Source organism: Thermomyces lanuginosus (genome assembly GCF_041956635.1).
Source record: "Thermomyces lanuginosus strain ATCC 200065 unplaced genomic scaffold VTN49scaffold_22, whole genome shotgun sequence".
Taxonomy (NCBI): Eukaryota; Fungi; Ascomycota; class Eurotiomycetes; order Eurotiales; family Trichocomaceae; genus Thermomyces; species Thermomyces lanuginosus.
In genome coordinates this window covers 122,374-137,940 of record NW_027192356.1, presented here as the reverse complement: position 1 = coordinate 137,940, position 15,567 = coordinate 122,374, and the positions used below count along the sequence as shown (strand labels likewise).

Below are 15,567 nucleotides of genomic sequence, written 5' to 3'. Positions count from 1 at the left end.
TCGAACAACTAGGGGCAACTCCAATTCAGCTGATCGCCTTGAAACAAGGGTCTCTCCATCAGATTGGTTGATCGTCTTCAGAGCACCCCCTCCATCGAGTCCGATGGTGGGTTTATTGTCCGATCTCGAGGGCAGACTGCAAGGGGGGTTTAATCTATCGGTTGGCCTAGGTGCGCAAGTACGGCGTGCAAATTTGAACAGATTCACAGCACTCGCTCTCGGTTGAAATGCATCCCGGCAGTCTCCATGGAGACTGATGCGGAGCGCAAGCGTGGAGTATGTACGGAGAACCTGGCTCCTACTTTGCCATTCGATTGATAGTTATGTTGGACTCGAAAAATGAACAGATGTTTCGAGCAATCTGATCTCTTCTCCTCCCATGCGATCTAGTATGACAGAATAAACAGACTGTGAATCCGCTTGAACATGCTCTTCTTTGACCTTGATTGACAGATTCCAATTGGTAGTTTGTTGTAACCTATCAGACCATACATTGGGCAGTGTCACTTGAAATGGTGAACTCTGATTCTCGTTGCACTTAGAATGAATGCCGGAGCCTCTGATCGATGCAGATTGCCACTATTGGCTTCATTTACGTCGGGATAATAACATGAAAGACTCCTGTGGCGAGTGTAACTTGAACTGACTTGGTCAACGATGTCATGAATCCAATGGTGTTGGTAGGCAACTGGTCCAGGATCGACACCTCAGGCAACGAGTTGGTGGTCCACTGATACCTCGGCGCCACCACGATGAAACGAACATTCAGTCTGAGCGCTGGGCCATGAACATACGGGTTTAGCTACGTCTCCTAAACCCAGAAATCTTTTGGTGACTCGTGATTTTGCGATGCTTCACAATTGACCACGAGTCAGTTGGCTTCAACCGATGGAGGCGCCAGGCGCATCCCCCAAAATCCAGCACCATGACTTCCAAGGCGAATGGCAACCCGGACGCGGGATTGAGGAGCTTGAATCACTGTAAGAATAAAATCTCTCGATTCAGACCTTCAAATTGCACAGGCTGATGAGACTGGTGTGTGCAGATCAAACAATCCTCCCCAAATGGCGCTATCTCATCCGCCAGGCCATTCTTCCTCTCATCCGCTATGAGACGCCGTACCTGGCATGGATGCAAGAAAAGCTGCGGTCACCGGCGCTGGACACGTATTTTGCGATTGCAGCTAACCTCGGCACTCATACATTTTTCACGATCTTCTTGCCTATATTCTACTGGTGCGGTCATCCGCCACTCGGCCGAGGGTAGGTTGTTTGCTCTGGTCGATTGCTGGGACGTTCAGAAGGCTGATTAGGGTCTATAGAATTCTCCATGTTCTGGCCTCCGGCGTCTTCTTCAGCGGTTTCGTCAAGGACCTGTTGTGTCTGCCCCGGCCGCTCTCTCCTCCCCTTCAACGCATCACTATGTCTGGGTCGGCCGCTCTCGAGTACGGCTTTCCCTCCACTCATTCGACCAATGCCGTGTCTGTCACCATCTTCGCACTAGCGCAGCTTCAGTCACCGGACAACACGCTCTCGCCGCTCGCCACAACCGCGCTACAGATTTTTCTCTACATTTACGTGTTTTCTATTGTCCTCGGTCGTCTCTACTGCGGCATGCATGGCTTCTTAGACGTAATTGTCGGCAGTGTCATGGGTGCAGTCATTGCGTGGCTGCAGCTTCGTTTCGGTCCGGCGCTGGCCACATATGTCGTCACCGGAACCTTCAAAGAGGCTGCCGTCATCGCCCTGATCACCCTAGCTCTCGTCCGAATCCATCCTGAGCCGGCCGATGACTGTCCCTGCTACGATGATAGTGTGGCTTTCAGCGGCGTATTCCTCGGAGCGCAGATTGGCACCTGGCTCGCGCCACTCTCAGCGCCTGCCTGGACTGATCACGACGCGGAGGTTTTTATCCCGTACGATCTTGAGTCTCTTGGCTGGTTCAAGACAATTGTGCGTTTGGTCATTGGCATCTTGGCCATTTTCCTCTGGCGCGAGATCGCGAAGCCATTATTACTTCGGGCTCTCCCGCCAGTGTTTCGCGTCCTCGGTAAGGCGGGACTTTTACTCCCGCGGCGATTCTTCCGGCAGGCATTGTACGTCCATTCTCCCATCCTTTTGGTGAGGCCACTCGACCAACTGATTCGCTAGCGAGTATAAAACGGTGCCCGGACACTTGAAGGACGACAACGTCCTTCCCAGTTTCTCGGACATTCCAAACATTATCACGAGCATCCGTCATCCGCGACGCCGTGCAGTGTCTGTGGGCCCTCAGTCCGAAGCCGATGCCTACGAAACGTTGGCGTATCGTGAACAGCGCAGGCGCGACTCCACTCTTGATTCAAGCCGTTCCTCCGGTGCGTTCGCTGATGTTCCTTTTATGGATCCGTGCTGATGCTTTGTTTCATAGGTCGACGTCCACTCATGCCTGGACGGGGTGTGCCCCAAGTTGAGAAGTACGAGCATATGATGGGCACTGGCAGTCCCGAACCACCGAGTCCGGAACAGTCTCGGCGGAAAGATGCACCGAGCGATGAAGTCGCCGGTGCAATCGAGCAGGACATGTTTGCCCGGATCAAAAAGCCGCGTGTACGCTACGACGTGGAGGTTGTTACAAAGCTTATCGTGTATTCTGGTATGTCCGTGTTTGATATTCGGCCGCACTTCGGATGGCTAACGCGCCTGCGACAGGCATTGCGCTCCTCGTCCTCGACGTCATGCCATTCGTGTATGAACGAATCGGCCTTGCACCATGATACCATGGCCAGATGTTCGATTAGCCGACATAGTTGTGTAATGATGTTAGATGTGGGAGGCACTGAAGATCAAGTGTCTGAATTCAGCGAAATGGCAGGACCAGTAGTATAATTACGATTAATTTACGAATGTGTCTACGAAATGCGTGTACAAAATAATGCGATGGTTGTTGAGTGCGTTTGACTATCATCATTCCAATGACAGGAGTTCGTTCGTCTAGCACTATGTAATGTGTTCGGTGGAGTCGGGATCGGCGCCCAAAGCGGACCGAGCTTGGTCCGGCTACTGTTTATCGGGAAGCTCTTGCAGCCGTTCAAGTCAATAACAGTGCCTGTTCGACCATATTGCAGAGGATCACCACGCATATAGAAAACCAATTCCATCACAAGCACCTATATTCTTCTCTTTCAAGCAATCTTCCTTCAATTCCTTGTCCTGGTATTCCGAAATCGGCCACTCCCCGTCATGTCCAGCAAGCCGAGTATGTGTCACGTGATTCATGACTAAGCGCCTATCCATTGGTCGGCGCTGGAACACCGCGCTTTGTCGCGTGGAGTGCTCGTCTCTTGACTTTCTCCAAGTTTGTCGGCGAGTGATGCCTGCTGCGGCGCTAACTCGACTACATTTTTGAGCGAATTTTCCCCTGTCCAGATGGCAGAGCTTATTCTCTCTTCGCCGCGATCCTCCTGCCGTCTGCTGTGATGGCCGCAATTCGGTAGGGACTCCCAAGCACCGTCCCAGTCACTCCATTCACTCCGCTGGTCCTCGCTCCTTCCTACTATGACAGTAGGACTGTCGCGCAATGCTCCTTCCCTTTCTGAGGCCTATTCTTGTGTTTATTTTTCTCTTCTTTTGTCTATTCTCTTCTCTTTAGAGCATCATCGTTTTCCGCTGCGATTGATGAGTCATCGTTGTCGCGATTCTGCTCCATCCCGCTAACTCTCGCGCTCTGCCGCAGACTCGGCGCTCGCTCCTACCTTTCTCACATAGTCTCCTGTCCGACTTTACAGCCGCCATTGGCCCCGCCAGTATGGCTCTTTCCTCCCGTTCCTCGGTCCGGGCCGAGTCCCAGAATGCCGGCATTAGTCCCCGCGCAAGAGCTTCCCATGTCCAGTTGCGCTCTACGCCTCGATACCGATGGGCTCCCTATCCGTCGGTTGTGAAGCGCCGTACGTGGGCGAACGATGATGCAAAGGCGTTTTCCTCCGCGACGCGCGTCCGTTGGGTGCAGCCAATTCGCCAGGTAGGGCGCTACCTCTCGCCGTAAACCTCCAGTGGCACGACAGCGCTGAGATAGGGAATTTCAATGTCGCAGGTGCCCGAACAGCCCTCCCCTCAGCGCAATCCGCGCAAGCGTACACGGCCCGCCGATGACGAGGGGGATGCATTGTACCCCTCCCGCCCGCACCCGGCGCCCGTGACTACAACGGAGATGGTTTCAAATGGCTGGTTCGGGCCATTCAATGTGGTCCGAAACATCTTGCCTAACCTCAGCGTGTGGTCTGGTCTCCGTGTCCCCTTTGCCAAGATCGCCCACTTATGCCAGTCCACCACGGGTGGCATGAGGCGGGCGTTTGCGAGCACCGTCCAGATCGCGGGGACCGTCGCGGGTACTGTGAAGCGCCGTGCGTTCACATCCCAATACGACTCTGGACTTCCGCATAGGCGGACGACGTCTCCTTCCGGTGGGTACCCTATCTATCGCTACTCGTTCCGCCCAGAGCAACTGGCAGGTCTCGGCCAGCACGTCCGCGAGATCATGACTACCCGACTGTCGCGGCGTCACAGGCGTATTCGTTCCCTGAGTCCGGCTCAGGTACCCCATGAATCGGGCCAGCCTCCGGCATTCGAGTTCACTTTCTCCTTGGCTGATATCCTCCCGTCCTTTATGAACCGCATCTATGCTGACCTCATGGATCTTTCTGAAGACCCGGAGCCCGCCCGACCCGACGAATCGGAACCAATGGACGGTGTCGAGGGGCCGAACTCGCCGAGCGCCTCGCAGCTCCAGACGACGCTAGTGGAGCATTTAGCTCGGGCCGACCCCGGCTCGCCTGCAACCGACGCCAAGACCCCTGTTCCCGATGACGCCAATGTAGTTCCGATGGAAGGTGTCGAGAGGACTGCTCCAATCACGGCACCCGGTGTTGCAGACCTTTCTCCCTTGCCTGGAAGTCAAGAGATGGATGTCGAGAATTCCGGCACTAGATATTCTCCGCCGCCCACCCCCACCAGCCGTGCCCGACCGGCCGAAAAAATTGCTGCCGTTTCTCGGCCCACCAAAAATCACCACCAGCCTCAAGGTAACTGACTTAGCTTTTCTGACGAAAACGATGATGCTGATTTAGGGAAGATAACGACAATGTCGACGCGGAAAGAGAAAGCCGTCATGGGAGCAACAATGATCGCAGTTGTAATGACGTCAAGTCCAAGTATCTAGGTGCTCAAAATAGGAATTTCTCCAATGGGGAGTCGCCAATCACTGAACCTGTCGCGAATGGCATGGCCGAAGAAGACATTCGCACAACTCCTCGACCGACTCGAAACAATGCCCAGGAGATCACTCCACTTCCCGCGGATGCATACCCAGAGCGATTTGCTGCGCTTTTCGGCGACAACAGCCCACGAAACTTTGGTGATCATAATGATACCCCAACTCCCAGCATGAGCCTTTTTCGGCCCAATTCTTCACAGCCCGCCGGCGCTTCCGGCCAATCTGACAGGGGCAGCGGTGAACTTTCCGCTAATGATTCTGATCGTCCTGAAGAGCATGCCTCGACCTCGCCATCTCATGGCGATAACACGTCCTCTTCGTTGCCCCAGTCTCAGCCTTCTGACCTACGCCGCTACTACGATTCCTTGACGTCCCGAGTAGATCTTAGTCCAACTCGGGCTGAACCACGAAATGCGCAAAGCCGACACACTCAGCGACCCTCTGTCTCAGAGGAGTCTTCCAGGCCACCATCACGCGATTCTCCATCTAAAGCTGCGCCGGTGAAAGAATCCGCCGAGCATTCGGCACGGCGCGCGGCTATAGTTCCGAGCCTCCTCCCATGGCTGGATAGCGAGCCATTACCGGAACCAGAGACAGTGTCGCAGACAGACACCATGAAATCGAAAGCAGCGCCCGCCACTACGACGGATGAGCTGGCTGCCACAACAGAGCAGCTGTCTATTGCTGCGCCACCAGAACCAGAACCATCAGCACCAGAGGACGAGCGTGAAGAGCACGACGAAGACCTCGGCGTCGCCGATCATGAGGGCAGTCCCTTGCATGTACATTGGCTCGAATCGATGTCCCCTCTTGGCCGGCCCATCTCGTCTGTGCGTATTTTTAATCCCGAGTCTCCAGTTTCTCGGCGACCGGCTGGACGCCGTTTGCCGCTTTATCACCGTGATTGGCGCCAGATTGAACATGAAACGCGACGCCGGCGTTTGCCCCAGCGTCGACGTCTACCTCCCGGCGAAGCTGTACGGCCGCTTTCTCCCGAATGGGAAGCTCGAGTAGAGGAGGCCATGTCTGCACCTCCCGGCCGGCAGCTGGCAACCACACTTCATGGCGATCCATTGACTCGCCGTGACCTTGCGACATGTCACACCCTAATGGCATGGCTCAACGACGAGGTTATCAACGCCTATCTCGAACACCTTGTTGACTACCTGCGCCGTTCCACGGGGAATGCGGGTCGGCTGGATCGACCCAAATACCACGCCTTCAACTCCTTCTTCTTCAGCAATCTGCGGGAGAAGGGATACAATTCCGTTCGACGGTGGGCAAACCGGGCGAAAATTGGAGGCTCGGCACTTTTGGACGTGGACACGGTGTTCATCCCAGTCCACCAAGCTGCTCATTGGACCCTTTTGGTCGTCCGGCCGGCCAGTAAAACTATCGAATACTTTGACTCGCTGGGTTCCCCGTCGCCGCAAACATACATCAATCACGCCAAGGCCTGGCTGAAGGGAGAGCTGCAGGATCTCTACGTGGACGAGGAGTGGACCGTCCTCGACACGCCCTCCCCTCAGCAGGACAACGGCAGCGACTGCGGGGTCTTCCTCCTCAGCACGGCCAAAGCCATCGGCCTGGGGTTAGAGCCCTCTGTTTACGGGCCCCGCGACATTCCGACCCTGCGCAAGAAGATCGTCGCGGAGCTCCTGAACGGGGGGCTCGAGGGGGAATTCGACCCCGTTGGGAACACCGGCGAGTCGCGACTCTAAGTTTAGAACTCTTCAAAATGAAAGCTCATAACAATGGCTTCATCGACAATTTACGACGACAGCGACGCGCGCAAGAAAAGAAAAAGTTGGAGGAATTTTATTCATTACATGGGAATTGGCGTTCAGGGAGAGTTGTTCGATTTTTTTTTTTTTAAAGTTCCAGGGAGGTTTGATTCATTATATTAATATTTTTGTGTGTGTGGTCTTTGTGATACCCCGTCGAGAGGTTGAAAAGAGTGTGTGGCCCTCTTGACATGCATCTACGGTGATCTTACGATCTTTGTGCACTGCATTAGCGTGGCGTTGGGGAAGGTTTGTTTGATACGATAGATGGATGGATCGATGGATGGGTTGTGGTTTGTGATGATGATGATGGCTGTGTACAGTGTGGTGTACTATATGTGTACATAGGCATGACCTGAATGCTTGATGGTGGTTTGAAGCTCTATCTCAATACGTGCTTCTTGTACAGAGTAGTCACTCAAGTTAAATTCATAAATCCGCAGCCTTCTAACACAGGTACTCGTAACCCGGACGACAAATGCATCATAACGATACTCCCTCATACAGTGCAACTGCTAATCAAAGGATAAAAACATCAAATACACAATGTCGTAAACAGGAAGGGAAAAAGTACAAACTAAGGTACAAGCTCGGGAATGCCGGGAAACTGCACGCCGTCAATTCGACATTTTCGATTGCAGGGCACGGCCGGCGCGCCCGTGACGTTGTATGCCAGCTCGATCCATTCAATGGCAAGGTGGACGGTCTCTCCAACGCCGAGATCGCCGGACCATAGTCCCCCGTCGCTCCACAGGTTGATGATGACCGTGCTGGGATCCTTTGGCACCGAGTACACGGACGTGGTTTGCAGCTGGTTCTCGAGGTACCACCGCGTCATGTCCGGAAACCAGTCCAGCCGATGTGTCGCCATCGCGGTCCACGGAATTGGGATGTTCCAGTCTTGACTCGCGCCCGGGATCCGCTGGTCCAGAACTGGGTCGTAGTCCGGCTGGTTGGCGTAGTGGATACGGGTCGGCGGATCTGATGTCAGGATTTCAATGTCGGCCTCGCTCGTCCGCGAGAAGTACGTAAATATTCCCGCGCAAGCCCCGTTTGGAGGAGGCAACAGGGCGGGCGCGCGCTTTCGTAGAGCGCTCGCCTCCGTGTCCACCTCTGGCATCGTTGACTTGTTCGCGAACAACTGCTGTGTCTCAGCCGGAGGAGTCAGAATAGGAAAATCCTTCTCGAGGATGCGCAGTCTGACGCGCAGCGACACGTGCAAAAAGTTCTTGAAACTGGTGGCAATCTCGGCGGTCGATGAGTACTGGGCGAGCCGCTTCGTCCGCAGCACCAGAAAGGTCGAGTCGCTGCCGGGATCTCGAGAGATGAAAACATTCTTCTCCGAATTGGCAATAGACACGGGGAACAGTCGAGATCCCGGTCGATGCCAGTCCTGAATGAGCCAATCCCTAGTGATGGCCGTGTCCTTGAGTAAGATCGGTTGGGCCGCCGGTCCATACGGCACCGGCTGGTCGTTCACTGTGGGATAAAACTGGTACACGCTGGCAGCTACAGGATCCAGAGGTACACGCCGAAAATCCCAAAAGCGGTAGCCTTGAAAATGGCCCGGGTCAGGGCCGTCAACAACGAAGCAGTCACAGACGGGGCCGTTTCTTTGCTGGCCATCTTGGGTGTAGACCACGGGCTGACCGGGTAATGAGGGTTGTGCAGCGGCAATGATGAACACGGCCGCGAGGACGAGGCCGTGGAGATGCATGACAGAGCGATGATGCAGTCAGCAATAAGAACAGTGCTAGATGATAGATGTGGAAGTTCTGCTGTGTAGAGAGAGAGTCTGCAGGAAATGAGAAGAAGACGGAGAGCCTCGGCTGAGAGGGATGAAACCCTAGAGAGGAAGACATCTACAACGGCAGGCGCGACTGGGAACATCAGTTCGAGGAAAGCGCGATCCAGACTTTGGCAAAAGACAGAAAACCCGAAATGCATTGCTTCCTGTCCCTATAATCACTGAACAATCAACATGCCAGAACCGAACGCCAATGCACTCAAAAGACAAGAATCTATATACACCACCCATTTCCAACCACGGGGTATCTTCAATACACTCAACCGATCGCCAACGAAACCCAAACGCCACCCATGCAAATAGATAAAAGCAAGCAAGTGCAAAAGCCAAACCAAATTTGCACCACTGATCAACTTCGATGGTCTTCTGGCCTCTCGATGCTACAAGAAGTAGAGTCGTCCCTTGAGAACGGCACTGTAGGCACAGTCTGGTAGGGATTGGACAATGAATACTCCGGAATTCGCGGGTCAGCTTGCCCAGCAGGGCGCTCTTCGAGCTCTTCGTTGTTGCGCTGCTCCTCACTTCCACGCTCTTCCCGCTCGCGGTGCTCGCGTTCCATTGGTGCTCGACCCTCTCTGACGAGGTGAAAGGACACATCGTCGGTGATAACCGGCTCTGAATGGGGATTGAAGTCTTGGCGCCACTCCACGTAACCCTCCTGACTTGTCGTAACGGACCTTGGAGATCTGCGGCGCGGAGGAGAATATCTAGGGATTTGTGGATCCTCGACCCTGGAGGGCGGAGCAGGCCGCAACACCTTCTTCCTTGCCGGTGTCGATGTCGATTCTGCACTCCTCTTGGTAGCCTGCTTAAACTCCTCTGACCGCTCGATTTCCTTTTCGATTTTGCGATAGTTCAAACCGAGGGTTGCCGCCAGAGCCCGGTGACAGGCTTCGGGATAGCGGCGGGCAGCCTCGGCAACTGTGGGAAAGATCGGCTGGTCTTCTTCTGACTCGCTGGCGTCAGAATCCAAATTGCAAGCTTGCGAATAATGCCACGAGTGGAAGCCTTTGATATCGTAGAACTCAGCTAGCTCGATGAGTCGGTGTACTTTGCAAATGGTTAGAACACCTTGACAACTGAACATCAGTGGATGAAAATCTTGCTACTCACTTCTCTTGGGCTTCTTCAAACACCAGAAACGCCAGACGGTAGAGGGAAAGTATTTGGGATAATGTGGGATGCCATTTTCATCAAACCGAGGGACGATGCTGATGGGTGCATGAATGCCGCAGGCGAGAGAATTGAACCGGATTCGGTCGCTGATGTCAAAGCGCGACTCGAGGCGTCTTAATCCCGAAAAGTCCTTTCTCAACACCGAAAAATCCTGCTTCAAATCGGAGACATTTTGCCTCATATCAGAAACATCACCCTTCAACGCCGAGACGTTTTGCTTCAGTTCGGAAACATCATCCCTCAGCACGGAAACATCGTCCTCAATCTGTGAAACTTTTCCCTTCAACCCTAAAATGCCAATCTCCAGGTCGAACATCCGTTTTCTCATATCCGTCATGTCGCCTGCCATAACGTTGCCATTCGTCATCACGCCCACCATCTTTTTGTCCATCCGCTCCACGTCGGACTGGAGGGAGGCAAAATCCTTGGAGATACGCGTAATGGACTCATTGACACTTTTCGTGTTGGACAGGATCTTCTCGTTTGTATGGTGCAGTTTGTAGAATTCGCGTTTGATATGCTCATCTTCACGATTCCGCCGTTCGACGTACTCATCTCTGGTAAGAACTATGGACTGAAGTTCGTTCAGACGGGCATACAGCTCGTCGAGCCGTTCGCTGAAGGAAAGTAGAGTCGGATCCGTCATGGCTGGTGAGAGGTCGCGATGGTGCAAAGCAAAAGCGGAACTGGGGAGGGGTCCCTGGGACCCAGGACTTGATAGCTGTCTGTGCATCGAGGCCATGGCTGCAAGTCTGAACACCTCGACGCTCCTGGTAGGAATGATGCGCTGGTGAGGAATGTTGTCGATGGCAGATTGACGCCGGATGAGGCGAGGGATTGCCCATCCTGCCAGCCTCAAAAAGGCGAGGAGGTGAAGTGTCGGGCAAGTCTCGTAGGCGGACGGTTTTGATTGGTTCGCAGAGACACGCACACAAGACCAATTTTGGCCCTAAACTGGCCTCCTGCGACCCTATCTGGAGTTTTATTGGACGATATCGGCGCTCGGGCCGGATTGCATCATGTTATCTTTGCCAGCTGGATCACCTGACCAATCAACGTGAGGCCCGGCCATTCCGGTTTATCGAATCAGGCAAGGTCGGAAATGGGACCGGAACAACCCCCTGCAATGCAATCACACCAGAGAGACACTCATTGGCTCAAAGAAAAACCTACTCGAGGTTGAGGAGAGACGGCTGACCTGTTTTGGAATCCGCAAATCCGACCATTCAAAAATCAAAATCCATGGTTTTGATTTCAAGTGTCATATTGGCCACCGCCAAGTTTGAAGTTGCCAATTTGGTGAGGCTGTGTCGCTCATAGACTCGTCCGCTGAACAACGTCCAAGAGAATGAATCGGACAAGCCGACATGTTAACCCCGAGCTACATCAAATGCCTTGCAGGGCTGGCGTGGCGACTTCAGGTGAGCTTTGACAGCATGAGCCACGAGGTCCGAGGCAACGGCAGAAGCGCCGAAGGAATGAACTGCTCCTACCCGTCCGTTCGCCGTACTATTTTAGGCACCTGCGCAGCCTTGTTAGACGAAGCAGAACCGCAGAAAGACGCCAAATGAGTGTTATTGGGCTGACTTCTTTACAGAAACACAGGCAGAAGTTGGTCTGCTTAGCCGTGCTTGCTGGAAAGGCGGCTGACTTGGATCAACTGAATGACGGAGGGAATCAAACCCATCTCTGAAAGGGTGGCCGGTTCCGAAGTCTCGAGCTGGCTGAATTGGCCGGAAGTGTGTCTGGATGGTTGCTCTTGCAGGAATGTTTATTGTACCTCCGTCCACTGCGAGAAGCAAAGGATTGACCCGGTCATCCATCAGTTCGTCGGCGTCTACGCTGTACCTCGATATCCAACACTGAAAGGTACTGTAACGGCATGTCAGATCCCCGCTGACTCTGGCAATGCCCTCTTGACCTGCGACCGTAGCCTTCCGGTGTTGCAAGTGAAGAAAGGCTGGAGCACTAAGCCCACAAGCATGTTTAGAAATACAGGGCCAACGGTTGCATATTGGCAGTACCTTTTCATTTCGGCGCTTTGTAGCTTGCGTAGCTAATAGTGTTGTGTGCTTCCTAACGTTCTCTTGCAGACCAAGGCTTCCAAGCGCCAGGCGAGCACAGGTAGAACTCGGTGATATCGATGAGTTGTTGGACTAAGAAACGGTCAATCTTGACCATGAGTGATCGCCATATACACATCGGCTTCGCCCCTTTGACCGCTAGCAACCCCAACCCATGAATCCAGGGACTCGGTATAACTATTGTTATTAATGCGTTCATTGACCACAGAAAGACACTGAGGTGTCATGCCACTGGTGCAGGCCGGATTGTATCTGTGACGAATTCGCCTGCTGACAGCAAATAAATAGGGACTTGAGAGCACTGCAATAGACCGAATTCTTCAACAAGAACCATCGTTCACCATCACGGGAGAAATCCACCCTTTTCAAATCTTTGAATATATTTCGCAGCCAAAGACAAATCCCGTCACTGACATGTCCCTCGCCAGCATCTTGCCATTCCCTGATATCAAGCCAGCCACGATACCGCACATCTGCTGAGCATAGACTTTCGGGGTCAAACCCCTTGGAGATGCATGTAATGTTCCGCTCATAATGCAGAATGAGCATCTGTCCTGCGAAATATTGTGCCGTTCCGTTTTAGCATATTCCCACTCACTGCCGTGACGGGGGGCGTACTCGCTCATGTCTGATTAAAGGTATTCAGACCACTTCGTTGCCTCGAACAGTGCCTTGAGAACTTTTTGGCCACTTAATACGGCTCTGGACACAAGGCCAGGGTATCGCCGATGACAGTGTCGACGATCGAAATGACCGAGAAGATTGTCTGTACCTTGATAGAGGTAATGATGTCGATTCGAGGAAGTCGTTAAAGGTGGCCTGTGACTGATAGAAGCGGAAGGAAGGCCCTGGTCGGTCCCTGCCCTTCTATCACTCTGCTGGAGACTCGAGCTCCTTCCTGATAATTGAGTCGGTGCAAGCTTGGTACTTGACCCTCCCGCATTTATTCGAATACAGGCAGGCCAAAGAAATAGCGATGACCTATAATATAATGGTCATTTCCTGCTCTTTACCTGAATACCTAAAGTATTCTGTATGAGATGCACTCATTTCATCGATTCGGTCAAACTCTGGACCAGGCTGGTAGATGTTGAGAACATAGCTTCTGATCGTGTCTGTCACTCTCATGGATCACTTTCTGGTTTTAGCAACGACTTCAGTGACTGATTCCGTTTGGAACATCTTTTATGTAACCGTTTTTGCCCTGATTCACTGGGTATAAGTACAGACTGTATTGTACAAAGCATTGTCACACGAATTGAAAGGAGGAATTAGTAGTAACCAGAGTCCCTGTACATGGGTAGACAGAAATGCATCCTCAACTTGCGGCGGCGAGATCTTTCTTCAGGACCTCGAGAACCTTGTTCTCATCAATGTTGACAAGGTTGTCCAGGCCATCCTTTTCGCCATCTTCCGACCTCGAATCATCTGCTTTGTCAGGACCGTCTCCAGTCGGACTTGCATGGGCGAGATACTCCTCTTCAAGCAGGAACTTCTCGTGCCCAGACTGGGAGAGTTCTTGTGGTGATTGCGGGAGGATGTATATCGTCGGGAATTCAGATACTGTGCGACCCCGGAGAATATCCCTTAAGGGAGATGACGGGGAGACAGGGATGAGGACAGTCTGCTTTGTTCCGGTGTGAGGACGGTGAAGGTAAAAGTAGACATCACGGTGTGGGTGCGGTGCTTCTATGCTCTGAGGCGAAGAAGAAGGGCCATCCGACGAGGACGAGTCTGTAGGTGGACCTTTGTTGGACGGGTCCTCTTGAATCTTCTGGCCCGTCTCGGCTGAAGAGCGTTCCGCTGAGCTCGAGTCTTCTGCTGCGGTTGTGCTCGACTCTTGAGCGACGGGCTGCGCCGGCTCGCTCGATGCCAGGTGCTCATTCGCCGCTGACGAAGGCTGCTTCTCTTCTTTGAGACGGGGAAACGCCTGGTCGTACGCATGCGTGAGAGTTATTGTTTCTAGGCAAGTTCTAATCAGACGCTCGCCGCTGAGCGTGATCCATTCAACCGCCCACACGAGGCATTTCTGTCTGCGAACAAGTGCCCCGAGTTAGCCAAACCACAATAGCCTGGCGAAGTCCCGTCCAAACAGGTGAAATCTTACTTTGGATGCCATCGAGACGTATTCTGCTTATTCCTCGTCATCCCTCTTGGAGCTCTCCGAAGATCTACACCCGCATTCTTGGCCGCACGAAGAAAGGCCGCTTCCCCCTTAACCATATTATTCATTGGAGCCTTTCGCTTTTCGCCAGCACCACCTTTCGAAGACATCGGGCGCATATAGTCATGCTCGAGAGCAATTCCCCTATGGTCTGCCTCCCGCTCCGCACGCTCCAGACCTCGTTCGATTGACGTGATGAAGTTGAAGTCGCGATCCAACGCCGCCGGCGTCATCAGCTCGTTCCTCCGGAGATACGCCGCTGGATCGCGCACTCCGGTGCAGCCGGACCGTTTCTTGTGCTTCTGAATACATTGCAAGCAGCAGGTTCGAATCGAACAGCGTGGGCAGCGGTATTTGGGCGGGTTGACGTGACTAGAGTTGATGTCAGCGAGGGGCCTTTACAGGAGGTAAAGTAGCGAAGCTGCATACCAAATGTTGCAGAGCTCGCTCAAAGGAGCATCTTGTGTGGAATCCGACATCTTCTCCGAAGCTCCTGGGGTTTCATGTAGTTCTGGAAAACATCATCTGAAATCACTTCTGAATATTGGAACAAAGATTTTCCGCTTATCAGATGACTAGACTACGCCAATCCCATACCTATCGTTCATTATCTTATCGCTATCTAATCAACGCCGCCTCTCCAGAGGCGCAGCTTTCGAACGCGAGACTTGGACTGCCGTAAGGATTACACAGGATATCCAGGCTGCTCGTCCCATTTGTTCCTCATTGCTTCCAGTGGATTGGAATAACTTGTAATGTTCTGACCAAACTTTGCCTTACCGCAATAGTCTCCCTTTGAGCGCTTGAGTGAATCCGTAGTACCGTACTCTGTACGGAGTACCCAAAAAAAAATATAAACGTCGGTGATATAGTGCTGGGTGCAGCGTAAGGGTAGGGTGACCTGTTTCAAAACAATATATAACTAATGGATTATAACTAACATTTGCTAGTCCAGCTCATACTGTGTACACGAGCTTTGTTCCGCCGGATGGCAGGTCGCGCAGCTTTGGGCCTGCTCCATTTCCGCCTGGAGTTTGATGGCGCCACATCCGGGACGCGTCGTCAGTAAATCAATAATAATAATAATATAGGATGGGAATGGAAATGGGAATATGGGAATAGGGCATTGTCATTTTCATTCATTGCATCTCATATCCCAGGTACGGAGTACAGCATCTGAAAACAGTTCTATCTACGGAGTATACCTTTTAATCAACATTATCTCGCCAGTGGCCAAGCCAAGGGCAGGCCTGAAAATAGCGAGAATCGTCAATGCGACGACCACTGGGCTAGGAAAAAAAA

General features: G+C 52.8%; 5 protein-coding genes across 5 annotated transcripts; 2 read left to right on the top strand and 3 right to left on the bottom strand.

Annotated features, from left to right (window-relative positions):
- Positions 1 to 925: 925 nt before the first annotated feature.
- VTN49DRAFT_961 (uncharacterized protein) lies at positions 926 to 2,755 on the top strand (the record flags this gene model as incomplete). The annotated part of the gene is made up of 6 exons (XM_069416640.1): positions 926 to 980; positions 1,046 to 1,262; positions 1,322 to 2,095; positions 2,151 to 2,356; positions 2,410 to 2,634; positions 2,691 to 2,755. The coding sequence occupies 6 exons, from the start codon at positions 926 to 928 to the stop codon at positions 2,753 to 2,755; spliced, it is 1,542 nt and encodes a 513-aa protein (XP_069270001.1).
- A 1,031-nt stretch (positions 2,756 to 3,786) lies between these two features.
- VTN49DRAFT_960 (uncharacterized protein) lies at positions 3,787 to 6,971 on the top strand (the record flags this gene model as incomplete). The annotated part of the gene is made up of 3 exons (XM_069416639.1): positions 3,787 to 3,999; positions 4,072 to 5,059; positions 5,110 to 6,971. 3 exons carry the CDS (start codon positions 3,787 to 3,789, stop codon positions 6,969 to 6,971), a joined length of 3,063 nt encoding a protein of 1,020 aa, XP_069270000.1.
- A 640-nt stretch (positions 6,972 to 7,611) lies between these two features.
- On the bottom strand, positions 7,612 to 8,751 carry VTN49DRAFT_959 (uncharacterized protein; the record flags this gene model as incomplete). Its single annotated transcript, XM_069416637.1, has 1 exon — positions 7,612 to 8,751. One exon carries the CDS (start codon positions 8,749 to 8,751, stop codon positions 7,612 to 7,614), a length of 1,140 nt encoding a protein of 379 aa, XP_069269999.1.
- Positions 8,752 to 9,190: 439 nt separating this feature from the next.
- VTN49DRAFT_958 (uncharacterized protein) lies at positions 9,191 to 10,663 on the bottom strand (the record flags this gene model as incomplete). Its single annotated transcript, XM_069416636.1, has 2 exons — positions 9,191 to 9,891; positions 9,955 to 10,663. The coding sequence occupies 2 exons, from the start codon at positions 10,661 to 10,663 to the stop codon at positions 9,191 to 9,193; spliced, it is 1,410 nt and encodes a 469-aa protein (XP_069269998.1).
- Positions 10,664 to 13,419: 2,756 nt separating this feature from the next.
- On the bottom strand, positions 13,420 to 14,744 carry VTN49DRAFT_957 (uncharacterized protein; the record flags this gene model as incomplete). Its single annotated transcript, XM_069416635.1, has 3 exons — positions 13,420 to 14,134; positions 14,209 to 14,637; positions 14,695 to 14,744. The coding sequence occupies 3 exons, from the start codon at positions 14,742 to 14,744 to the stop codon at positions 13,420 to 13,422; spliced, it is 1,194 nt and encodes a 397-aa protein (XP_069269997.1).
- Positions 14,745 to 15,567: the final 823 nt, after the last annotated feature.